The sequence below is a fragment of the Aquila chrysaetos genome, chromosome 17, assembly GCF_900496995.4.
Source record: "Aquila chrysaetos chrysaetos chromosome 17, bAquChr1.4, whole genome shotgun sequence".
In the NCBI taxonomy this organism is placed as follows: Eukaryota; Metazoa; Chordata; class Aves; order Accipitriformes; family Accipitridae; genus Aquila; species Aquila chrysaetos.
In genome coordinates, this window is record NC_044020.1 from 10578585 (window position 1) to 10605562 (window position 26978).

A 26978-nucleotide genomic window follows, 5' to 3' on the forward strand; every position below is an offset into this window, starting at 1 on the left:
CCACCTGCGCCCCCCCGCGCTGGGCTGCCATTGGCCGAGCCGCCTACCGAAGCCCGCTAGGCACAAAAGGCGTTGCTAAGTGGATGCTTATTTCCCCCCCCCTTTTTTATTTTTTTCCCCCCCCCCCCCTTTTTTTTTGTCTCTCCCTCTCCCCCCCCCCCCCCCTTCACTACTTCTTCGGTTCACTCGCGCCGCGCCCGCCGCTCCGCTCCCGCCGCCGCCGCCGCTCCGCTCCCCGCGGGAGGCTGCGCGGGTCGGGCGCGGAGCCGTCCCGCGCCGGCCATGGCCTAGCGGGCGGCCGGGGGCAGAAGATGAGTTTCCCCGCGGAGGACGGCGTGGGCAGCCTCTGCCACAAGGCGCTGCAGATCATCTCGGAGCTCTGCCTGGGCGGGCAGGTGGAGAGGGAGAAGTGCGCCGGCATCTTCCCCCTGGAGACCGCCCGCCAGGGCATCGGCGGCACAGGTACCGATACCGGCCCCGCCGCCCCCCGGCCGCGGCCGCCGTCCCGCCGGGCCCGTCCTGCCGCCGCCGCCGCCGCGGGGCGGGCAGCGCCGGCGTGGGCGGCCGGAGAGCGCAACTTTTTCCTTTGGCTTCCCTGCGTGCGGAGGGGGCGGGGGGGGGGGGGGCAGCCACACAGCCCGCTTTAAAATCGTCTCCCTCTCGCAGCCCGCGGAGTGCTCCCGGGGAAGCAGCGAGGCAAGCGCCGGGACCGCCGAGCCGCCGCCTGGGGTGGGGGCCAGCGCGACGGGGGAAGCCTGGGGCAGCGGGCGGGGATGCAGGCGCGGGGACGGGGAAGCACCGAAAGGCGCCGAAGGGAGACAAATCGCCGCCGACGTGCGAGCCCCGCCGCGTCGGATGTCCTTGTCACGGGTGGGCAGCATTCCCCCGCGACGGGCCGGCCAGGCGCGGTTTGCGCCCGCCCGCCCTCTCTCCTCTCCCCAGCCGTCCTGCCGTCTCTGGCGCCGAGCAGACGGCTGGCGGCGGCAACAGGTTGCGCGGAGGTGCGGCGGAGGGGGGGGGCGAGCCGGCCGGGCGGCTCCGCGGGGGGCGGCGGGGCCGGCGGAGGGGAGGGCGGGCAGCCGCCCCGGCTCCGGGCGCAAGCCGGGCTGGGGGCACAGCCCGGGCTGGGGACAGAGCTCAGAGCCAAGGCGCCGCTCGGAGTAAACCTGCGGTGAAATTTGACAGAGCGCCCGGCGCTTTCTGAGCGGGGTTTGAGGTGTTTTACATCCCCGCCGTTAATCGCTGGGGGCGGCAGGAGAGCTTTCTGACGGCCGGTGCGAACCTGTAGAGTCAGGGCAGCCCTCCGGTCCGGTCCGGGACCCGTGCAGGAAAATTAGGGCGGGGGGGCGGGGGGAATTCGGATTAATTCAGATATTCCGAAACCAGAAAAATTGTCGGGGTCGAAACCAAGATTTTGACTCCTAACGGTGGTATCTTTAGTAACTGATTTCTGGATTGTCAGGATCTTTCGGAACCGGCTCTGCACTTCTGCGTTATTCTGTACAGTACCCTCCGGACCCCTTGCTTTCCATGATACTTGTTTTTAGGACGGGGCTTGAAAATTAGTCCAAGTTCCGTGCTTCATTTCTGCCAGAAGGGATTGATAACCTATTCTGTCTGTCCATAAATGCAAATGGACAGCTTGCATTATGGCCAACAAATACCAAGCGTACAGTGCAAATTAAATAAATTAACACCAAGTCATGAAAAGCAGCAGGTCCTCAGCATGTGCCCCAGCTGCGCTGGTGCCACCGCCGCAGCTGTTACTTTTTTTTTTTTTCTTTTCTTCTAATGCCCACAGATTTTACTGCGAATTCCGGGTTATTTGTAGCATCTCAGAACAAAAGACTGTTGTCTGAAAGAGGAGCGGTTCTTCTTTCAGACCGCGGTAACCTGCACGGTTCTCTCAGGGCTTTGCGAGTTTCCAGCCGGTGAAAGCGGGCGGGGGGGGCCACCCGACCCGGCCCGGCCGGTGGGGCAGCAGGGCGTGGGGGGCGCGGGGCTTGTAACGTGCTTCCACCGGCACGGATCGTGGGATTGTTGTGCTTTGTAAATGCCAGCTACCGAGCATGTTTGGATCGCACACAGTGTTAATTGTCGTGGTCCAAATGGTAGAAGGTTGCATGAAAATAAAATGACCCTAAGGAGCCTGGAAAATTGGGCTCTGAAAAGCTTAGTTTCTCTATATGATTTTCAGAAAGTACTGCAAGGGGAGTCAGTATGAGGTGTCATATAAAAACAAAGTTGAGGTATAAACAGGTGAGATGGGAAGGAAACAAAAATGTCCCGCAAGGCTGTTTAGAAAATGTGCATCTTCAACACTGCCTTGATACTGCATTGTGTACAGTAACAGAAGCTTCGTTTTAGGCACTTCTTCAAAGTCAACGATCTTCTTGGTTTTTCATTTGTAAACCCTAACTACCTTGCAATTGTTGGATTAGAAAAAAACTGACAACAGACCAGGGGCTTGAACCACTGGGTCCCACATCTCAGCTGAGTTCCTAAATCTCACTTTTTCCTCCTTAAAAGGAAACCATTATTAGATGATGGGTGCCAACTTTATTGGCACACACATTTTATTAAACATTGTCTCATTAATAACACTGCTAAAGAGCATATACTAATACTTTCTGTCTCCAGTGGAGAAACAGACAGACACACAGTCGTTGTTGATAATTGACAATATTTTAATATGTAAACACTTGGATAGACAAGATAAATATCACTCACATCAATTTTATGAACTGAAAGTCTGTAAATACAGTTTAGGCTGAGGGAGATGCAGTCGTTGAAAGGTGAACCATGCCATATCTCTTCTGCTCTTCAAATGCACATAGAGTTCCTTATCTCTATGGATAAAGTTAATGTTGTCCACAGTGTTGAACATCCATAGTTCCCGTTCATTAAAGGTAGAAACGATAAGTGTTCTCCATCATCACTCTGAGAAAGAAGCCATAAATGTTTGTGTTTTCCTGAAATATCTGTGTCTCATACATAGGGTGGTAGCCTTTGGTGTGAATCCATATCATGTAGCCATATCCTTCTGTGGCTGAGTAAGTTCTGCCCAGTTCTGGTGTCATGCAGCTGCCGCTGTATGGTAGAGAGGAGGAATGGCTATTTAGCCCTATCAGTTTTGCTGTATGTCCCGACTGATGATGCTGGAAGCACTTTCCCAGCGTATGCCCACGCTGGGTGACATGCATCATGGAACCAGTTCAGTTATGTGCTCCCTGGGGCTCCAGCTGTAGCAGTGTGTTGGGAATTAGCTCCTGCAACAAGCACTAAAGTGTGTGGAGTAGAAACTACTGTAGTAAGAGTAAGAAGATACTTGGGGTGTGAGGAGGAGTTCTGGAAGATGTGGAGAAGATAAAAGACTGTGAGAGGGTTATTACAGAATAATGGTTTATTATTGTATGTTGTTACGTTACAGAAACACAGCTAAACTTTCAATCAAAACCCAAATAGCAAATAGTCCAGGAGATGGTATAAAGAGGAGAGAAAAGAAAAAATAATAATAGCTGGCTATACAGGGATAGTATAGTTGCTCTTTAAATGGTGGGTTCATTCAGTTTTCCTCATCTCAAAAAGAAGATACCTAAAAGTGTCACAAAGGTAGCATAGGCAATAATCACTAATGAGATTTCATTTGAGGAAATAAGTCTAAAAAGATGAGGAGACCCATGTTTGGAAAGGAAAGAATAGGGCAAGAAACATTTCAGAAAGTAAAACAGTAGATGGTAAAAAGGAAAGCAGAGCATTTCTGTTTAATACAAGAATAAAAATATGCTCTAGAAGTCAAAAACATTAAAAAAGGCAACTAGAACTGCTGTGATATGATTATGTTGGTGGGTGTGATGATTGCATTCTGTTCAGCTAGACCATGAAAAGCAGCCAAGCTTCTCGGAGCAATCAGCTAGTTAAGACAAAAGGTGCACCACCCAATCACAGGCTCAAAGCAAAATATGAGACAATATTGACCTCATGACCCAAGAAGTTTCACTGACAACCAGAAAGGCTGGGTACTGATTTTTTTGTTAGTGTAAGTGTCTAGGTATGAGAAAGAAGCATAACAAGGATAACAGAATCAAACACAAAGAAGAGGGAGCCAGAGACACAGGCAGAACAAAAAATGGAGAGTATGGCTTTGGGAAGGCAGAGTACAACAAGCAGAAAGGAGAGCTATTCAGGTTTGCTGCTAACCGAAAAATCAACCTCCATGTGTTTGATTCTTCTTATTCTCAGAGAAATAAGAGTTTGGACATTCTTTGTGGACAAACAGGATTATATCAAAGAAGTGACTGATTATTCAATAGTTTTTTCCTCTCAGCAATACCATCTCAGTGACACCATCACCTTAGGACCCTCAATTACTGCTCACTGCTTGGGTCAAGAAGGGGTAATCATATTTAGTGTAATGGATAATTAATCTATGGAACTCACAGCAGAGAATCGTAGTGAGATAAATAATTCTGTAAATTTCTAAGAGCTTTAGACAATTAGTGAAGATAGACATCTGCTGTTACATTTTCTGCCCTGGTAATTACAAGGACTATTAATTCTCTCATCTCGGGGGAATGTTCAAGTGAAAAGATTAGGAAGCTGTTTATATTTATGGTACCTTTATATAGTTATATGACTATGTGAGCTTTCTTCTGAAGGGTATAACATTTTTGGCAAAATGCTGAATTAGTTGTGCAACTGTTTTCTTTTTATTTTACACCTCCTTTATTTCCAGTAGATTTAGGCAAGATGATTAAGATGTTTGTAAACTAATAGGAAGAGTTCAGGTGGAAAATAAATGGGAGCTGGAGGTGCAGGATTGCACCTAACAAAATTTATCTCTAATCCAAGTACGTTATTTTCTAAAGTGTCCAAAATTCATATATGCAGCTTGGTTATACCTGTATTTTGACTCAGGTTATCTGATTAATAAAGGACTCTAATTCATTTTTACCAGTTAAGCATCCCTCCTCATTTTCAAAGGAACCAAGCACATCAAAGTCCCAGTTGGGAGCATTTCTGAAGGTTAAGCCAATTGCATAGAGTGTAATGAGAGGAGCTTTGGCATCCTGCTCTAGGGACACATGTTTAAAATTCATTGCATGTCTTCTGCAAATGGTGGGCACTTTCTGCTGTCTTTGCCTTTTTTTAGGCCTGCTGGTCCTGCAGAACTTCACTATCTTATTATCAGTTCTCATGGGGAATTGATGTTTATAGCAGAGCTGGGAACCCAGTTGCTTCCCTGCCAGGAGGGCGTATTTTAGCCATCTAGAGTGGGTAAAGAGTTCTAGAGAGCCATGTTCGCTCTTGCTCTTTTGCTTGTCCGACAATGAATTTATGTTGACCATGCAAAGAGCATCAGCTTCTACAGGATCATCTGTTATTCATCTAAATATTCTACTCACAAGTATTTTATTAACATAAAAGTTTAACCTACCAAGTTTCTAACCCTACCCCTGATTGACAGTTTACTGTAGAAGTATAGAGGGAGGAAGAAAACACTGGAGCATCCTGCGCATAGCCATTCTGTAATACAGCCTCGCTCTTCCCTGAAGACTAATGTCTTGGGTCCTCCTGCTGTACCTGGCACGAGTCTCCCGTTGGCTGTCAGCTGCTTCCCTGACAGCTCTCAACCTGCTGATGGCAGCTGATGGTTTACATTTAGTCCTGGTTCCTTTAAACATGCATGTGTGCATGAACCATTGCGCACACACACGGAGTATAAGCTGTAGGTATACTTACACTGCCTGGATACATTTAGGGGGTAGAAAGAACAGATTTATCCAATAGCGTCCTTGCAAGCTCTTCTCAAGTCTGCCAAAGCGAGCATGAAGGGAACCAGACATGGCTTGAATGAATGTGAAGACTACTGTGATCAGTGTAGGACTGTCATACAAGAAAGGAACATTTTTCTTCATGAGAAAGTAACTGTTGTGTGAAACAATTGAGCATTCTGTTACAGAGAAATGTGATAAAATTAAATAATAAACATTTGGACAGTTAACAGGCCAATCGAATTATTTACGATACAGCTCATCACCTGGGCAGAACAAAGTTATTACCAGAGAGAAATATGGTTTGGGGGGAAAAAAGTGCAGGTTTACTGAAAAATATGCTTAACAAAATCAGTGTTAACAAGCTGTGAAAACCAGAAATGCATCTCATTCAGCAGCGTAAAGGCAGAACAGAGGGGTAAACATACCACAGAGACCAGATTTATTTACAGGAAATGTGAAGGCAGTCACAACAATGCAGAAGTGCTCAACATGCAGACAGCAGCGATACACAGTAAAAACAAGAGTTTTATGAAAGAATCCTCCTCCATACGCATTTTGCAAAGAAATACAGATGAGAAGTACGGAAACATTTCGAACAGCTGAGGACAAATCTGTAATGATGAAGATAAAGAGACACAGTGTTTTGCTGGGTCTCGTCATATGTGTGAGATGTTCATTATGTAATGCTGGGTAAGAATAAACATAACCATGACAATTCAAAAATGACACTTGAGCTGCATGAACCTTGTTACAGCTATGGTATGCTTATGATTAATGGCAGTCTAGTGGGCTTATGATGTGTTTTCATTTCATTTTCTTGTCTGAAAGAGGATAATGAGAGTTTCTTGCAGATGCTCACAGAGACATCCTCACAAGTGTGAGAGCAGCATGGGACCAAGCCCAAAGCTGGCTTTTTGTTTAATGGAAGGCAAGCGGGCAGACATGGGTTGAGCAGAGATGGGAATTACTTCCTATTGAGATTAAGTGAGAGTTAGCAAGTAGAAAAGTATATAGGCCAGAAAAAGCCTTGGAAGTGGGGACGAATAATTTGCATTTGGTGTGTTACAGAGGAGAGGCCAATGTTCAGTGCAACATCTTTTGCTTCCTACACTGCAGGCAAAACACGATGACCTAGTCAGGCAGAAGTGAAAGCCATCTTCTCTAGTTACATACAGCACACAAATCATGTACTGAGGCTCATGAATATACAGCTGTTATGGCAAATTCCTTCTGATTTTTGGAAAACAGAAGGTAATGTGGTCAAGAAGGCTAATGAGCTTTTGGGAAATACCTTGTATCTGCTGTATGTCACATAATCTGAAGTCCTGTACATGGAGTTTGAAATGGCAAAAGAGGGTATTCCATTTGTGGTTGGACAGATATAGATTATCAGACGCATTAATATATAACTTAGATAAAATGATTTTGACAAGACATTAATAATTTTATGTGCTGTAATCATGTAGTAAATCACAGTGATACCTGACTTCATTGGATTCCCTCACTGTCAAGAAATATGCTACCACAGAGCCCAGTTAGCATTAAGAAGTGATACACCAGCCAGTAGATGGTGATGGCTGTTTTGAACAAATTCAGACATCAGACTGAATTAACAGCCTAGGAGGGAACACATTCACAATAGAGCTAGACTCAAAAGATTTGAGGAAGACCTTCAAAGTATGTTTCTCCATGAGAACAGGAGAGGAGATCATATTAAGTGATACACATACTTTAAGTGAAAGGCTATTTTTGCTGTTTGAAATGTAAGTAAGTTGGGTGTTCTGACAGGTTCAGGTTATGAGAGAAAATACAAGACTCTACATCTGCCACTTTCTGAGGCACGCTAAAGCATTATATCCCCATCTGCAGGGATTTGGATGAAACAGAGGTAATTGTGGAAGATCTGCTCATGCCAAGTGAAAATGAACACGAGCAACTTCTTATGTTCTTCAAATTTCCCCAGAGAAAACTGAACAGCAGAAATGATGGGATGGACCAACTGGTTCATATACATGGAGATAAGGGAGATTTATTGGACCCAGACCTTTTATAATTGCTTATTATAAAAAAAGCCATTATAAAAGCTATTAGGCTGCTTCCTTCCAAATCCTAGAAAATCAGAGACAATAATTTATCTGATTGAGCTGACTCCTGATTTTCCAGACACAAGAGTTCCCCTTAGAGTGGTCACTATGGAAAGGGTGAAGTTCCTTACAGTTGATGAACAAGAGAACAAATTAAAAGTTAAGGAAAAATATGTTTGAAAAAAGTTACAGAAACATTGTACTTTAAATATTTAAGAGAACCAAGAGATAGACCAAGAGGTGGGTTAAAAGAGAATATAACCCCCTTTTTTCCCAGGTGTTCCTTTCCCCCTATTCCTTTGCTGGCAAGAATACGTTCTCTTTAGTATGGTTCACATCAGACACGTGCCTGCTCCTTATAAACATGGGCAGCTATGTCACAGCATTATCTGGTCTCTCTCTCCATTCAAGATCATGGGTTTGTGGAGTATGTTTTTCCAAAGTCAAGCATCAAGGGGCACATACTGTCAGGGCACTAGCTAAAATGTAAATGAACTTAATTTGGTTTGGGAATGGAAATCTGCCAATGTGCATGCTTGCAAACGGATTCATGGGCAGAACTTTTCTGAGGTAAGTTTCAAACAACAAATTGTTGAAAGCCATAGTACAGAAACTACTGCTCAAAACATTCCCTAGCATCCAGAAAAAAAGATGGGAATGTTTCTGAAGTACTTGCCTAATATGAAAGACTGGCTATCAAGGAACCTCTTATGCTGGAAATGTTTCTGAGGATATTTATAAAAAATGTAGAGAGATTTTGAGGTAAATAGAATTCACGCACTTCCCAAACAGACATGCCTATCTCAAATGAGAAATATAAAATTGTCCAAAATTCCATATCTTGAAAGAGTAGTTTTAAATAGAAAGCCATCAGGAAACACGATACTTTCTTTCAGTTATGAAATTCTATCAAGACTATGAAGATGGCATTAAGGACAGAGGTCAGTAAAGGAAGATCACCATGAGTGAAATGGTAACTCCATTGAAGTCGCTGGAAGATTTCCCACTAATCAGAAGGGAGTGTGTGAGAAAGAGGTTCTTCTTCATATTGCTGATTTTACCCAGCATGAGAACAGAAATGGCAAAAACATAATGCTACATGTCCAGATTAATATTTGGAAAGACGTCCAGTTCTGTGCAAATGTGTAGCATTGAAGACAAGCTGCAATTACCATTTCAGAAAAAGAGTAGTCAAACAACTGCTTGTAGTTCAAGATGGTTTTTCTCTTCCTTCATGCCAGAGACTAGTGAGAACGTTTACAGTGTTGGCAATTAATGTTGTCCCAGCAGAGTGAGTATATCTCCTTCTGCCTCTAAAAACTGAGGCAGTCTTTGAATTTGTCACCAGTTCTACGTCTTTAAATAATACTTATATATGTGAAGTGCAACCCTGGTCTGATGACACATCCATCCTTCAGAACCCATTTTCCTTCCCAACCAGGTTTCTTTGGCAGGGATGTGAAGAAACTCCTAGTCTGCAGAACTGCCTCTTAATGTTTTGTATTCTTAAACCAAACTTCCTATGAAAAGGTAATATAAGAGACATATCCATTCTAACAGGCAAAGGGTCTGAGAAGCTCCCGTTGACTGCTTTTCTACAGATGATTTCAGTCTTCACGTAACAGCACATCTCTCGTAATTGCTCAACTGAGTGACTGTCAGAAGTGAGGAAATGAAGCAATATGCTTTTTATGTCAATTTATATGGCATACGGATTGCTTTTTAGCAATTATGGCAGTAAATGTAATTAAATACTTTTCTTTGTAATGAACTATTTTTTGGTCAAATTCCTGGCAATTAAAATATTTCATGTTTCTGTTTAAGTATTCGTTCTATTATGAAGTACAATATATGAGGTTGTTTATTAGTAAAATAGCAAAAATGGAGACTATAATTTGTACAACTGTTTGTAGAATTAGCTCTTTTTCTCCATTCTTGAGACTTCAGATGTTCCATGTGATTATTTTAGAGCTATAAAACATACACTTTCTGTAAAGATTTTAGGAGTGACTTAGAATTTGAAATAGTTTAATGGAACAGAAAAAAGCTTAGAGAAAGTTGAAGTACAGGAGTAGGTGTTGAAAGGAGAAACCAAGTTATCTGAAGGCTTGAAAAATGTCTTGCAGTGAAAAACTTAAAACAGAATTGGCTAGAAATGCTTTGATGGAATGTTTTTCAACTGGTAGTATCTATTTATCAAATTGAAACTCTGCTGGAAGGAATCAATTTTCATATTTCTGGTTTTGAAATGTTTCCAGCGGTTTCAAAGTTGTTAAAACATCCTGTTTCAAGTTTTTTAAATGAAAAAAAAAAAAAAACCAAACCAAAACAATCTTCAGTTCTAAAAGCCTTCCTCTCAAAATGTAACTTAATTATGCCAGCCATCTCTAAAGTGAGCTGGAAATATTGCAAATGACCCAAAATTGAATTGCTTTTTGTTTTCTTTTTTTTTTTATTTCTGATAGATCGTCAACATTTTCAAGAGTTCTACTTTTTGTCAGGCTTCGATAATGGAAAAATATTTTGTCCATCTTGATTAAAATTCAGCTGGTTCAATTTATCATAAAAGTTCCTTCAGTGGGGCATACTTCTGTATTAATATATTAAATTCAGTTATGACTATGTATTGGGTTTGCATGGCAAGGTTTTGGTAGCGGGGCTCTACAGGGGTGGCTTCTGTATGAAGCTGCTGGAAGCTTCCCCCGTGTGTGACAGAGCCAGTGCCAGCCGGCTCTATGACGGACCCGCTGCTGGCCAAGGCTGAGCCCATCAGCGAAAGTGGTAGCACCTCTGGGATAACAGATTTAAGAAAGAGGGGAAAAAAAACTATGCAACTGCAGCTGAAGAGATGAGTGAGAACATGTAAGAGAGACAACCCTGCAGACCCCAGGTCAGTGCAGAAGGAGGGGGAGGAGATGCTCCAGGCGCCGGAGCAGAGATTCCCCTGCAGCCCGTGGGGAAGACCACGGTGAGGCAGGCTGTCCCCCTGCAGCCCAGGGAGGTCCACGGTGGAGCAGATCTCCACCTGCAGCCCGGGGAGGACCCCACGCCGGAGCAGGTGGGTGCCCGAAGGAGGCTGTGACCCTGTGGGAAGCCCACACTGGAGCAGGCTCCTGGCAGGACCCACAGAGAGAGGAGCCCATGCTGGAGCAGGTTTTCTGGCAGGACTTGTGACCCCGTGGGGGACCCACGCTGGAGCTCATGAAGAGCTGTAGCCCTGGGGAAGGACTCACATCGAAGAAGTTCATGGAGGACTGTCTCCTGTGTGGGAGGGACCCCACGCTGGAGCAGGGGAAGAGTGTGAGGAGTCCTGCCCCTGAAGAGGATGAAGCGGCAGAGACAACGTGTGATGAACTGACTGTAAACCCCATTCCGTCCCCGTGCACCACTGGCGGGGAGGAGGTAGACAAAATCGGGAGTAAAGCCCAGGAAGAAGGGAGGGGTGGGGGGAAGGTGTTTTAAGATTTGGGTTTTATTTCTCATTATCCTACTCTGATTTGATTGGTAATAAATTAAATTATTTTTTTCCCCACGTCAAGTCTGTTTTGCCTGTGTCAGTAATTGCTGAGTGATCTTTCCCTGTCCGTATCTTGACCCATGAGCCTTTTGTTATATTTTCTCTCCCCCTGTCCAGCTCAGGAGGGGGAGTGATAGAGCAGCTTTGGTGGCTCCTGGTGTCCAGCCAGGGTCAACCCACCACAGCCCATTCTCTGTTACTGAGGCCAACTTGCATGTAAGAGCCTCTTTCCATGCTATTCAACTGTGTCATGTGCTGAAACAGAAGGACCACATCCAAACCACCTATTACGAGTGATCATTCGCCTACTCTAATTCCTTTTCCATGCCCAGGAATTGGCTGGGAGGGCATGAACTGGCCCAGTTTAAAACCATTCCAGGGACTGGTATAGGCAATTGAGTTTCAAGTCCTGTGTTTGTTTCCTGGCACGGTTTATTTTATTTGTATTTTGTATAGGCATGTCTTATGAAGCATATCATATCTTTTAATCTTTCATACAAAGACATGAAAGAAGCAATGACTGTAAATTAGAACTACAAAAGTACAAATCAGAAATACAAATTTGCAACAAAGTGATTAACCATTGAAACAAGCTGTAAACTCAGCATCTCTTGATGTCTTCTCTTGTTGTCAAGATAGGACAGTCTGCTGCAGAACGTGCACAAGCCGAATAAAAATTACTGGGCTCCGGAAGGATATCAGGGTAAACAGTAGATTAAAACAAATAGCCTAATAATCCCTACTGGGAATAAATTATCTAGAAAGATCGTATGCAAAAGTATCATTTGCATCTTGTGTTACATTATTATTAGATAGAATTATGCATCCATTCGTTTTATGGAAGCATCTTAAGTCAGAATTTGCCATATTAATTTCTCATTAAGCTGACATGCATATTCCAAAGGCTACATTTTGACATTTAACTACAGGCAGAAAAGGAGGATGCCTTTCTCAGGACTGGCAGGAAATGGTCAAGGAGGCACACTTCTGTTCAAGGCAGGGCAGCCGCTTGTGCCAAACTCTTTAAATCAAGGAACACATCCTCTGCCAATTCCCCCATGACACTGGCCAGGACGTATATGAAGTAAGGTTGAGCAGAACTGTATCTTTCAAACCTCCAGACTACAAACATTTTCCATTTCCTTTTGCTATTCTCACGCATTTGCATGCTGAATGGGCCTTAAGTTCAGTGTTTGTTACTGGAAAATGTATCTGGATATTATATATTATTAAAGAAAACATTCCCAAGTTTTCTGCTGGAATCTTCATCTCTCAAAGGGACCTGTGAGGTACATACTGTTCCATGGAGCTAATACATACCTAGAGGACTATTTTTCTTCCTGTGATCCTGTAGAAAAAATATGCTCAAACTCTCATTGCACTTTTCCACTGATTCAGTTTAGTAGCCTATAGCTTGGAGCTATGGATACAAAATATTAGCTATTAAACTGTCAAAACTTATTGTAACAAGCAGCAGCAGCTATTACTTGAGGGACATTTAAGTAGGGTTCATTGAATACTTTTAAAGCATACAAAAGGCTCTTTTCAAAAGGAAAGGGATTTTTTTTAGTTGTATTTTATAATATTACATGATACTGGAAAAATCAAACTGAAACATGTCACACAGAATAAAACTCCTAATTAGGGCTCAACTGGCATTTCTGGTGATCCACCATCTCCTAAAATATAAGTCTGTTCACAGAATTTCATTGGTATGAAATCTGTTCTCCTATCTTTGGCCGTGCTATTGGATATGCTAACTAATTGTGGCAGAAAAAGTCAAATATGGGGCAGCAGGGGTAGCTAAGTGTACAGTATGGTCTCTGTATAACTCAGGGTGCTGTACGGTGTATTCTGAAGCCAGCTGCATTTTCAGAGCAGAATTTCAGATACAGATGTATATGTGCTGTCTCGGTCTAACACAGCCTTGGTCCAGAGCTTAAGATTTAACCTTGGAAGTTTCTTATTTATGACAGGTTATATCCTGTCTCTATGCCACTTATACGTTAGGTTTTAACATGTTTCTGAAGCGGTTAGCACACAGAGTCAAAAGTTGGGCAAGCCTTGAAGAAATTTGTGTATCAGCCTGGTGGTTTAGAACTGGTCCATCTCCATGTGCACTTACAGAAAATGTTGACTGTGGTTTAACTTTTTCAGCAAGATGTGTTCCTGAGCAGACACCTTTTGAAAGCAACAGCGATGAGTATTTGGGACCATTTGGGTAGTCCCTTACTTCCTGAGAAGTCTGACTGAGTGCGTGGCTAGTGGTACAGATACTGGCCCCTGGCCTGAACAACAATTAATGGAGTATTTGTGAAATAGATATCAGAGAATGATAGCATTTTAAAGGTACAGGCTTAGGTATAAAAAAAAACCAAAAACCAAAAAAAAAAACAAACCCAAACCCCAAACCATTAAATAGAACTTTAAAGCTCTACACAAGATAATGATCAAAATGTTTCTATCTCCTTACCTGTGCCATTTTTAATTTGTTTTTCTCTCAATGTTTGTCTGTCATGGTGATCTTTGTTTCTAATTCCTTGCAGACATCTCAGTCAGTCTGTTAGCAGTAGTCGTCAGCTTCTGCGGGCTCGCCTTGCTGGTAGTCTCACTTTTTGTCTTTTGGAAGTTGTGTTGGCCCTGCTGGAGAAGCAAACCTCTCACTTCCAATGCCAGTAATGTCCCTCAGAGCAACTCCAGTGCTCCTACGGAGGTATTTGAGACCAGTGAGAAAAAGGAAGTTAAAGAAAATGGGAAACCTACAACAAAGGTACTTGAAGCTGCATTGAAAATTAGCCACACTTCACCTGATATACCAGCAGAGGTCCAGAACGCACTGAAAGAACATCTGATCAGACATGCACGCATGCAGAGGCAGATCACCGAGCCCACATCGTCATCAAGGTAAGTCAGGGGCACTCGCGTTCGTGGCACATTTTCTGGAAACAGGTAGAGCCAGAACCCTCTGCTGAAAATTTCCATGATCCTGGATTATTCACTGGCTTCTTAGCAGTTATGGGTGAAACAGCAGTCACGGGAAGGCAAAGCCTCAGTGTCCTTTGAACAGAATACTCTGAAACATACGGTGTACCTTCAGTTACATCATTATTTTAACATATGAAGATCAAATCAACATCTTCTACTACTTTGTAAATACATACATTGGTACTTTAAGCATTTTCATTTTAGGTTTTGTGGATAGGAAAATCTATTTCAGTACTGCAAGTCTAGCTTTTCGCAGAGATATGTTTTATAGATACAGCAGTTGCTTTTGCAGATGAAAGTTTCCCTTTCCACTAAATAAATGACAGGTTCGTTGTTGATAGCACATTTCTTTAAGACTTGGTTTGCCACTTATAAAGGAATTAAAATCCCAGTCTAAGAATGTAGATTCTTACGGACTGATCTTAAAGCAGTACAGATTCTATAGATCTTTAGTATAGAGTAGTAAAAATATCTAAATTATAGATCTTTAACTAAATAACAAGCATGTAGTGTTCCTGAAGTGATTTCTTTTGTATTAAAATGCACGACACAAACTTTTCTTTTGTCTTATGTACTGCTTTATATTGAAAATTAGTGAAGACGTGTGCGGTGACCTATACTTTCAAACAGGATTTTCTTCAAATACTGTCAGCAAATTTAATACGTGGAAAACAAACAGTGAACTGCAAAGATCACTTTCTACATAAAGAAAAGGGAATGTTTTATAAACAACGAATGGGAAAATGAAGGCTAAAGATGGCACCTGAAGTATTGCATAATGCCATAAGTTAGAATGCAAAAACTGTATAGGAAGTAGCTTTCCCTCAATAAACCATTTGCTAAATGAACACATGCTACCAAAGGAAAAAAAAAAAAAAAAAAAAGGCTCACATTCACAATAATCATTGGAGGCACAAGATTGGAGAAGACACGCACTTTACATTTAGTGCGCACATACTTTGCTGGCCTTCTGTGAGTCCCTAAGACGGCATTTTGCCAGCTCAGTGCGCTCATTGCGGTGGCGAGTGCTGAAGTGCTTTTTTCCCAGCTATCCCAACAGCATGGAAGAGCCAGCAGGCAACCACAGGAGGCTCCCAAAAATGAGAGCACTCCAGCCAGGGAAGGTCTAACTGACTTTAGCAGCTGAACCATCTCCTGAATTATGAGACTGTACAGCTGGCTTTAAGCCACATTGCCCTGGCCATGCCTGGCTCTAGCTATTGTATCCATCTGCTAAGAGAGCGAGCACAGTATCCAAGCCACTCTGAGGAATGTTTCCAAATTACTGGGATGACTACTTTAAAATTGTAACTGTTATACTAAATACAGAGAGACCAAAATTGATACAGCTTAGCATGACAATGATATTACACAATTGCTATTACCTAATAGGATATTAATTGGAAGAGTTTTATCCATCGTGTACCAAGAGGTACATCTGTAGGCAATCAGACTGTCTGACTTCCTAACAGACAAGAAATAGCTGGCTGGCAAATGGACTTGAGTAGTCCCTGTGGTATTGTAGGGGAAGAAAGAAGTTCCAGGGACATGATCCAGAGCTACTTCAGGCTGTGAAAATATTCCCACAGACCTCTAGAGTGATTTGGACTGGGATCTAAATGCATATAAAATATCTGTGAAGCCAAGGACAGATTTACAAAATTAAAACCTGCCATCAATCCTACTCTTTCTGCATATGTTGGTAACTTTGTAAGGGAGCTTTTTCTTTTTATCGTCTCTAGATTATCAGGGTTAAATCTTTCCTAAGAGGGACAGTTCCTTTGCTTTGAGTAACCCTGATTGTCCCACCATAGCCAATTAATAGCAGGGTGTTTGGAGATATCACCTTCCTTTACAGTTGGCTGAAAAACTCTGCACCCTTGCTACAAAGTTACCCGGAAATAGTCCTTTCTGTGTTTGTAAATGCATTTTTTTCTGTACCTCTGCCTGCCTTAAGGGAGTCTTAACCTTCTGACAGCACATATTAATTATTGCTGCCAAGAATATCATGTATGAGATGAAGGCTGGACATTTAAACCAGCTTTCCAGGTTACTCCTCCATTGTGTTGCAGAATGCTGGATCACAAAACGACTAAAACCTGACTCTGGTGTCCTTCATTGGGGACCTCTAAATAAAGGGGAGCCATTAGCAGACACAGAGGTAGCATAACTTTCTCTTGCACCATCTTCGGCACACCACTGCTTCGTTGTACTCAGGAGTCCTGAGTGATCCAAATGCACCATCTCCTAAATGTATTCTACTGACAAAGGATCTAAGAGAAATGTTTGCTGTCTGGATTGTCTCCTCTACACTGATCTCACCTGAGCTGGGGCTAATAAAAGGGTTGTAACCAGTTCTGTGATAGGTTCGTGCAGCCATCAGCTCTTAGTAAAAGAAATGGAATCATATTAAGTCATTGTAATTGAAGCATAAGGGTTTTAAGAAGCTATTCAGAGCAATAATAACATGTGCCTGATCACTTTTTATAAACCGTACATTTAACACGGAGACATGTTAGTGTAGGGAAATGATGCATTTCTGCTTAATTGGAACTATATCATTTTCATAGTTCCTGATACTATGAAAAGACCTGCTTGTTAAAAGAAAAGAAAAATCTCTTTAGTCCTTGATCCCAATTAACCAGTAAACTATGATAGAAGTCCTGCATCAGTGGTGTTCATTTACAAACATTTTTGTTCTGTGTTATGAGAAGCACTCTTCCCAGTACTTTGTGAAAGTATTCTGTAATATGGTTTATTGCTTCTAGAATATTCCTTTCTTCAAATGTTCACCTCTATTTTCAAAGGACATGCTTTTTGCTCTTTAGCATTAGGTGGGAGAGGAGCTTGTCATTCAGCTCTGCAAAGAGTAAGTCGGTTCCCAGAAGCTACAAACGCGAAAGTGAGGTGCTTGGGAATGTTAAGGTTAAAGAAAAACAGGCAGCTCTGTTGACTTCAGTGACTGCAAGGAGGAGACAGCAGCCCCTGTTCTGTCTAAATACCACAAGTGCTGGTGTCCTTTCCTGGATTTGGTCCAAAAGATTAGTCTAATGTCATCTGGGAAAGCTAGACCAGAGCCACCCGTTATACATCTCTAGTCATATAAATCAGCATCCTATCCTTCTCTTTTGTCATACCTATGGCAGTCTTACTGAGTTAGAAATCAGCTTCATGCTATCATTATTCCTATGCCAGCACAATTTTATATTAGAGATTTACATACAGATTTGCTGTCACTCAAAATTTATTTGTTCTAAATTATGGAAGGCATGTCTATTATAGCAGTGCTATGTGTAAGAGCCAGTAGAGGTCCAAATACCTGGATTTGCACATGTTAGTAGCTTCACCGCATTTTCACAACCTGGTTGCCTGACATCCTTGTACTTCGTTATCACAGTCATTAATCCCTTTGTTATTGCAGAACAAAGGAAGATAAATATGTTGCCATGACAACAACGAAGCATCTTAATAATTAACAGACCAATTAGCTATCTTGGTGAAATGCTGTGACTCAGAACAGATACTAGGCGCTATGTAATTAGGACTTCGCTTACTAGAGCAAAAGCGCTGCTGGTTCCCACAGGGAACAGTCATACAGCTGCACTGCTTTACTTAGTGACATCTCGCAACAATGGTTTCACTAGAGGATCTTACATGCATAAAGCTTGAAAATTTGAAAGAAAGTTGGTACCTTAGAAATAATAGATTTTTTTTATATGTCACTTTTACAAGTATTAATCCAGAGCTTCATAAATGCAAGAGCAGTGGAGGAAAAGAGAATTTGTCCTGTATCCATTTTCACTCAAACTGGAAATGCCATAGTCAGCGTCACTGTTTCCCCTGCATAGGCAGTTATCTCCACTGCTTGCCTATGGCAGGGTTCGAACATGATTGTCTGGGCATCTCAGTGCTACAGCTGCAGGTGTGAGGAGCACTCAGGAAGGCCTACCTGCACAGGTTTCATTAGCACAGATAGAAGTAGCAGGAACACAGGTCTTCCCGGACTTATCATTATGAGACAAAAATCCTAGAGAGCTAGTGCCTGAACTGCTGCATGCCCAAGCATTTGTTGCCACTACATTTCGGGTGGAGTTCAGTTCCTTCCCTGTGTTTAGCACACCTACGAGGCTGGACTTCTCAGAGGACAAAGGCACAAGGACAGCCCTGAAACTCCCTGAGAACAATATTGTACTTCTCTGACTCGTTAGGGCCTTTCCACTCCTCACTCCATTCCAATGTGGACATTGTATACTATGAATTCAGGGAGTTTTAACATTGAAGAGAAAAGAAAATCTTGCAGCTTGTCTGTAAAAAAAAGAAAGGGTAGAACGTGTTACAAGAGGGTGTATTATTCATCTAAATTTGAGATCAAAACACCTGGATTTTTTGGAGCTACTTCAAATGTAGACTATGAAGTTCTCCCCCACCTATTCCTGTGTTACGCTGGGGCTGCTCCCTGCACCTAGCAGTACTGAAACAGTCTAAAGGGGAAACGTTCTTGTCTATTATTTAATGGCTGCAGATTACCCTCTTGTATCTCTGCTCAGCTGAACTGCGGTAGTTTTGTGCTTCATGCCTTCTGCAACCACTTCACTTACAGCAAAAATACAAATATCTATGAAATGAGTCCTGGTTGCTTTCAAATGGACAATTTGCATTTCTGATTTAAAGAAAGAAACACACAGCTGTGACACCTCTTGTTTTCAGAACACAACACCACAGGGAAACCAAGCAATAAGGCAAGGCTGCAGTTGGCATTAATAAGCAATTGATTGCAAAAAGCAGAGGAAATTCTGACAATTAAATTGTTTTTTAATGGCAACTAAGTATGCTCACAGGAGGAGGTAGTGAGCTTTTCCAGTACAGATTGTTGGGGTAGTGAAGTACCAGGGAAATGTGAAAATGTCCAAAAATTAAACTGGACGGGGTGGTCATAAAGGCATCTGCTGATGATTAATTCTATGAAGCTTTTTGACCAGTGTTTTTATACTACTGTAAGGCTGTATGGCATGCCAGGGCTTTGATTTCACTCTTAGTAGGAAAGGCACAAATTTCCATTGATGTCCATGAGTCAAGATAAGCCCATAAATACATAGGCTTATGCAACAGTGTATTCAGAATTACAAGGATTTAAACGTACTGTTTCTTGCTAGGAGTACAGGAATCAGCTTTCTAATACACTCCACAGCAGAGTGTGAGAACAGAAGGAAAAAAACCTATCACAGAAAAATGTTGACCAAAACTTTGAAATGTATTGCAGCCAGAACAAAATGTTCCCAGTATGATTGGAGGAGGCAGCCTGTACCTCAGTGTTGCAAATACCGAGCAGTTGTATATAAAATGTTGTAGGATGGCAAAGCACTATGCTGAAAACCTCCAGACATAGGTCTGCACGGCCTTTTCAGGCACCTTTCACAGTGATCGTTGTGAAGCTTGGTAAATATTTAATTGGAAAAACCACCAAGGAATGCCTCCAAAACCCAGGAAGTACCGATGACAATTCTGCAAGTTATTTTTTTTCAGCCTGACTATACTGTACTCAGGCCCTAGCACAGTGGGATCAAGCAATGTTGGAACTGTCATCTTGTTCTGTGAAAGAACCTGAATTCAGTTTCAGGTCCATAGCCTGAAAACAAAGTTATAAATATATGTATTGCCAGGACACTGGGTGTCCCTCAGGCCAAGAAGTTCATTCTGAATGATCGTTTCCTCTCAAGGATGTTTTAACACTTGCAAAACATTTGTGGGGGCTTATTTTAAAATTATTTTAAAGAGAGGAACCCTTACTAATTTGGTCTTGTATTTTCTACTTAGTAATAGCCAGGTCTTTTCCCGGAGATAACCATGGCTCGTTTTGTGTGTGTGTGTGTGTGTGTATGTGTGCAGGCACAATTCTTTCAGGAGGCACTTGCCAAGGCAGATGCAGGTGTCCAGTGTTGATTTTAACATGGGAACAGATCCGATTTTGCAAAGGGGAGAGACAACAACCAGCATTGGGAGAATAAAACCGGAACTCTACAAACAGAAGTCTGTGGATTCTGATGGGCAACAAGAAGATGTGAAAACATGTGGAAAACTTAACTTCACTCTCCGGTATGATTATGAGAATGAACTTCTGGCTGTCACAATTGTCAAAGCCTTAGATCTGCCTGCTAAAGACTTCACAGGAACATCCGACCCCTACGTTAAGATTTATCTGCTTCCAGACAGGAAAAAGAAGTTTCAGACACGAGTTCACAGAAAGACATTAAATCCTGTCTTTGATGAAACCTTTCAGTTTCCTGTAGCCTATGATCAACTCAGCAACAGGAAATTGCATTTCAGTGTTTATGATTTTGACAGATTTTCTAGACATGACATGATTGGGGAAGTTATTCTTGATAACCTTTTTGAAGTCTCAGATCTCTCCAGGGAAGCCAATGTATGGAAAGACATCCACTGTGCCACCACAGTAAGTAATGTGTTCCAAAACCATTAACATGATATTTTCGTTTCTCTTTTGTAGTTCGTGGCAGAGCATCCTGTTTATCAGCAGAGTCTGGAAGAAAAAAAAAGAAAAAGTTGACAATATTTTCCTTTGAGCATAGAGAATAAGATGCTTAGGAAGTTATAAAATTTAATTACTAAAAAATCTTTTTGGAACATACCGTCACCCTTATGGCTCACTGTGCAAAAGTAAATTAGGTTTATTAATTAAATAGTACATCACAAAAGTCACTGCTTAACAAGAACAATTAACATTTTCCTGTAAGCAAAATACCCTGTCCTTCAAAATGACTATCTATTGAGGAACAGGGCCCATCCTCCTCTTGTTAGCAGATTTTCATAAGTTGGGAATCTTGTGAAGGAAGAGAGAGAGGCTAAAAATGCTTGAAGTCTGAAATGTTCATTGCTGGCTGCCCTGTGCTTAGGGTCCCCAGTAGATGTATCTGTGTTGCTGCTGGTTACTAGCAAAATTCAAGAGGCACAAGCAAGTACAGTTGGGAAATAGAAATTACTTGTTTATTGTTACAAGCAAGAAAAGGAGGCCTGTGCATGGATGACAGGATGGATGACAGGCTACCAGTGGGAAAACCACAAGTCTCCAAACATTGTCTTTATTAACCTTGAAATCCAAACTCATCTTCCCTGGCTGGAATTTGGAGGCGGGGGGGAATATGAAATGTTTTGGTCTGGGGTTTTGGTTTTGGTGGTTTTTTAACTATTATGCTATTTATATAGAAGTTTTTCCGTCTCTTGTTCTGTGGAGATATCCAAAACAGTCTGAGTCATCCCTGGGTTTGAGTATGGTCTGGTCTTCCACATCAGGGATGAGCAGAGGACAGAGCAGCAGTAGACTTCAGTGACAGAAGCTTCATACCATCCCTTCAGTAGAGCCAGAGACTTCCCATGCCTCTTTTCCCAAATGTTTTCATGCTGTTCATACCTGCTAGATAAGGAAGTCTAGGACTGCATGACTAGGAGGACAAAGGACTGGTATTTCCTCATCAGTTTGAGCATAAGCAATGTGTTTCCTAAGGAAGGAGAAATATTAGGGAGCAGAGCATAGTGGAGACAGTTTTCAAATTTGAATTCACAAAAACAGCTATTTGTTTTGACTGCTGGGTCTACCAAACTAGTCTGAACAGCCTCTGGCACACCTCCAGAAAACCGCATCTGTGTACGCTTAGTGTGATCAAGCTCAGATTTCAGGTAAATTTAAGAATTGTGTTCTCAAGCTTAAAATTAGATCTGTGTTTAAGGTGTTGGAATAATAGCCCAGTAACAATTTTTTTTTAATTTATTCTAGCTTTGATATTATCTGTAATACTTCAGTAATGATTTAAATGCTCACTGGTCCTTTGCAACAGGTATGTGTGTGAGATTTTTAGCTGATAACTAGAATGGTTTCAGCAAATTAGAATCCCTGGACTGTTCATCACTGTTCTTGAGCAGATTGAAATGCCATACTAAATTATGCAGTTGGGAGAGATACTGATATACATCTGGATGAAAATGGTTGCTAATCTTGGCGCTGAATTCTAATACAAGTCTCTTCCTCATGAGGGTTAGTACATGCAGTTATAGTGCTTAATTCACTCTGCTGGTGTTTCACTATGTATGAAGTTTAAGAGAAAGCATGAAGGTTTTGGATTTCAGCCTTTCAGCCAGTATAGTTTACAGTATTCTGTGTGTGTGAATAAGTTGTCTTCACTTTAACCATTAACAATAAACACATAAAATTGAGGTATCTTCTAGTATTGGGTGGCCGCATCAGCTTTCACAAGCCTTACACTATTCTCAGAAAATTGTGTAAGAAACTGATAGAATAGATTTTTTCCTGGCAAAATGAAACCCTCCTATACGATGTCCTGTTAGTATATGTGCAGTGTGCTGCCTTGTGTTTTACTTCAGCTGTTTCATGTAGATTAAAATTGGTTAGTAATAAAGGTTTCTAGTTCTGCCATTTCAGAAACTGTAAGATGAGGGAGACAATCCTGCACAGGAATAAACAGTGCATAAGATGTTAATCTATGGGGAATCATAGTCTTAAGCACCAGTTCTAAAGTTTACCAAAGTCACTAACTAGCAATTAAATAACTAACTAATGCTTGCCAGAGTCAACTGGACTTGGATTAAGCGTTGAAAATAAAGATCCAGCTGGTTCTACAGTTAGTGAAAAGTAACTGTACTCCAGGCAAGCATGCTCTGGTGTTCATAAAGAATCTTTAAAAAACAAACTGGCTGTCTCAGTGGAAAGGTCCTTACACAGTAGAGCATAGGAACCAAGATGCCATTCTGCAAATATATTTCTCTCATGCTTTTTCCTTCTTCACCTCTGCTCTGTTTTGTTGCATGTTCTGTGAAGTTTTTCAGTCTTTTGTTCAGACATGCTTCCTACACCCAGTGATTTGCTCACGGTGTTGCTAAATGATAGATGGTAGAAAATGGTAGAAGTGATAGATCAAAGGATTGGTCCAAAACTTAAAAAACACAGCAGAAGTAGCCTCTCTTCAGCTTTGAGTCGTTTACATCTCTTCCATAGTCAAAAATTTTCTATTCAGAAGGTAGAGTGAGGCTAAAAATCATTCCTATTACTTGCTTGGAAAGAATCTATTTTTATGACACAAGGCTCTGCAGTCTCAGAGTTGAACACCTACCAGACAGATTTACCAAAGAAATGCGCTGCAACATTTTACCAGTGAAGGAAGTTACCACAGGACATCAGGAAATTCTCTGCTATGCAAAGACTCTGTCAGTAGTTAACATCATTTTTAAAAAGATTTGCTGGCACATCCATAAATAGTTTTTATTTGGTACAGGAAATACAGTCTGGGGAAAAGCAGACTGGATGGTTGCACTGAGTCCTTTTGGCCGTAAAACCAATGACTCTGTGGGAATTTACAGTTTAAATACTTTTTTTTGCTCATAATAGTAATTTGAAACTATTTTATAGAAGTGTGGGATTGGCACACACACACGCTCATTTTTATTCTTACAGTTTTCAACCGTTGATATTTATTATCTTTTGTAGTTTGTATTTTGTTTCTTTAATTTTTCATTCATATCATTGTTTCTCTATTATATGTTGTGTTGAAAACCTACAGCTATCATGTAATATGTAGCATGTACCTGTTGTAAGTGCTAAAGCATTTTCATTTCTTAATGTTAAATTATCATGGTAAATTTGTTGTAAAATCGGTTGTGGAAAAAAAGTATCCTCGATATCTGATAGTATTAATGTCCCTAAATTTTGCTTATACATGGGTGATTGAATTTTCAATAAATAATCCATCCTTCTGTTCGGTTGATTAATTAAAAAAAAGAAAAACTCAAGAGGCAGCTTTGGACCACCTGTGAAGGTTGTTCAGTATATTGGAATACTGTAATTCTTAATACACTTCAGGAAATTAATTCATAACATAAGAGGAACAAGTAATATCAAATGGATTGTTTAGTCAACATATCTAGCTTCTGGTTTTGTGAAGTGCTTGTGAGTTTTGCATACATTTCTGAGGTTTTGTTGCTATCAAAATATACTGCATACTTTAAAAAAAGGAAACTCATTTATTGGAAATGCTAACAAGCACTTGAGTGCAAATATTCAGTGTTGTAAAATTGATTTGGCAAAAAGACCACCTCTTGTGATCTAACACTTTCTGGATGTAAAAGTTTAGTAACTTCCTATTACACTTTTTAAATTGATTGATTGCTTTGGAAATCTCCATAGTTTGCTGTTTCATAAGTGCATAAAAACTGGCACACTAGACCTTACTCTGAGTAAGGCAACAGTAGTGTAGAGCTGACAAAGATAAGTCTTAATGATAGTCAAACTTTGAGGCCACATTATAAGGATTGTCCTATTTTCTAGTGTTCAAAGAGCAGCACTATCAGGAAATGTTTTATCACCAGCAATGTAGTGGACTATGCCCTACAGTTAGCCATCCTCATCAGAATGGACTTAGACTGTTAGTGTTTCTGGAAGTGTACATAAAAGCTTTAACACAATGTTAAATAGGTGTGAAAGAGTAAAGGCTTGTCAGTATAGAAACATTTATCATCTCTATAATGGGAACAGCCCCTTTAAAGCCAAGAATAGCTGGCACTTGTCATTTCTACTCAGGGCCAGTGATGTAAAGGATTCATGTGAACACCTGCTTCTGAGTAGATGAGAGAATACTCTGTGTCAGTCTTTACAGGAAACATGTTGAGGTTTTTCATTTAGGTTTGGGACTGCTGTAGGTCTGGGTGATAACTAGAAAAGATGATGAACAAAGGGTGGGTTTCTGTCCAGTTACTGAAAGTGAGGAAGGTTTCTATTATTACTGAATATTTCTTTTTGTTTGAAATGAAAAATTATTGAAATATTCTGCTTTGCTAGAGGCAAACTACTACTTTCAGTACACCTTAAAAGTAAGAAATATTACATGAACAAAGAATATGGTTTCCTCAAGGGAAGTTAATATCTCTGTGTCCAGGTGGTACCCTGGTAGCTACGCGAAGGTGCACAGCTTGACTGACCTGCTGTGCCCTAAGTGCCCTCTGAGTTTCTCACTGCAAATAGTCTCTTTGCAGTCAAGGCATTGCTGCTTTGGAAGAGCATCTTTATACGGGAAGCCCCATACATTTTGGTTCGTTCACGTGACGGTAGATGCCACGGTTAGTTCACAGAAGTACCTCTGTTCTCAGCTGTTCTGAAGCAGCAGTGGGCTTCCTCGCTGCCTGGCAAGATGAAACTACCCCCCTGGTGCACAAGACAGATGGTTATGTACAGAGGGAGTGACAAAAGAAGCACCCAGGAGGCTTCCCGGGGTGCTATTGAGAGCATTCAACCTGCTGGACCCAGCGTGCTATCTCAGGGAGTCCTCTCTATGCAATCAGGGCTGCAATCAGCAGCTGCGCTTACCCAGAGCAATCAGGATGCCGGGTGAAAACAAGTATGAGGCCTCCACAAGCGAAAGACACAGGCATTACAAAGCACCAGGCCCCACGGCTTCCATACTGTCTTCCACAGAGGCAAGAACAAACACAAACCCCATTGATTCATTTCCCAGGACAACAGCTCGATCAATAAGTGGTGCTGGGAGGAAGAAAAAGAGCTGGATTTGACATGCAAAGAATGACAGGAGAGGAAAATAAATATTAGCTGTGGGGACAAGGTTTGCAAAGGAAAATCCCCTTGAGAGCTGGTAGAATTAGCTCTCCAGTTTGAGCTTCATGTAGCTTTTGACAATTTCTGTGATAGCATAAATATCATCAAATTCTAAATGCATAGATGAGAAAACAGACAGACTAGTAGATTTCTGCACTGCTCTCTCCTATCATTCTTTTAACTCTTGATCTATACTTCAAAAACAGAAATATCTTAATACAGTCTTAGCTAACTGTCTGAGGGGACAGGTTTCCCTCTTCTTTTCTTTCCATCCAACTCCCAACATTTATCATTATGTTTCATTTTATCCCTGATTCTTGAACCTTGAGGTCAATAGTTTTTATTGGAAAGCAGGAATACACATAATGTGCTTCTAAACAGAACAAGAAAAAGAGAGAGAGAGAAATCTGCCCTTTGGGGGAATTACCTTCCTGCAGTATTCAAGTAATCCGAAGGTCAGCCAATGCATTTTTCTTTAAACTTGCATACTATACAGAAAAGCAATTTTCAGGGTGACTAAAGGAAACAGCTAAAAGTCTAGGAATGTAAATGCCTGAATAAATTCTTTGATATCTAGGAAATTATTATTAGTTGATACAGATGCTTACTCAAAATACAGCAGGCAAATGAAGAGAAAAAAATTTGCAAATGTCTTGTTTAGGAAACAAGTACAAAATAAATATCTGCCAACCTTAGTATTTTTGCTATGCTAATCTCACATGTAATCTTTAAAACATCATTTAAATTACAATTAATAGGAAAGTAGTTCTGGATATTAAAATTGATATTAAGAATAAAAATTATTACTTACTGTGGATTATGATAATCTGAATGATAATGAAAGTAACAACAAGGAAGTTTTGAGGGGATTTCATTTCTAATGCAGTATTAATTATGCAAATACTTGCATTTTTAACCATGAAAATTAATGACACACTAGTAACAATAAAAGCGTATAAAGTTTTTAGTTCCAGTAACATTTA

General features: G+C 41.4%; 1 protein-coding gene across 3 annotated transcripts in view; it reads left to right on the plus strand.

The window, feature by feature from the left end:
- Positions 1-202: 202 nt before the first annotated feature.
- Positions 203-26978, plus strand: part of SYT10 (synaptotagmin 10) — a 47340-nt gene continuing 20564 nt past the window's right edge. For all 3 annotated transcript variants that reach the window (XM_030041148.1, XM_030041146.1, XM_030041147.1), the window contains exons 1-3: positions 203-462; positions 13925-14282; positions 20250-20814. In XM_030041148.1, the coding sequence (XP_029897008.1) occupies positions 312-462; positions 13925-14282; positions 20250-20814 (1074 nt within the window). In that variant the 5' untranslated portion in view covers positions 203-311. The remainder of the gene's footprint in view (positions 463-13924; positions 14283-20249; positions 20815-26978) is intronic.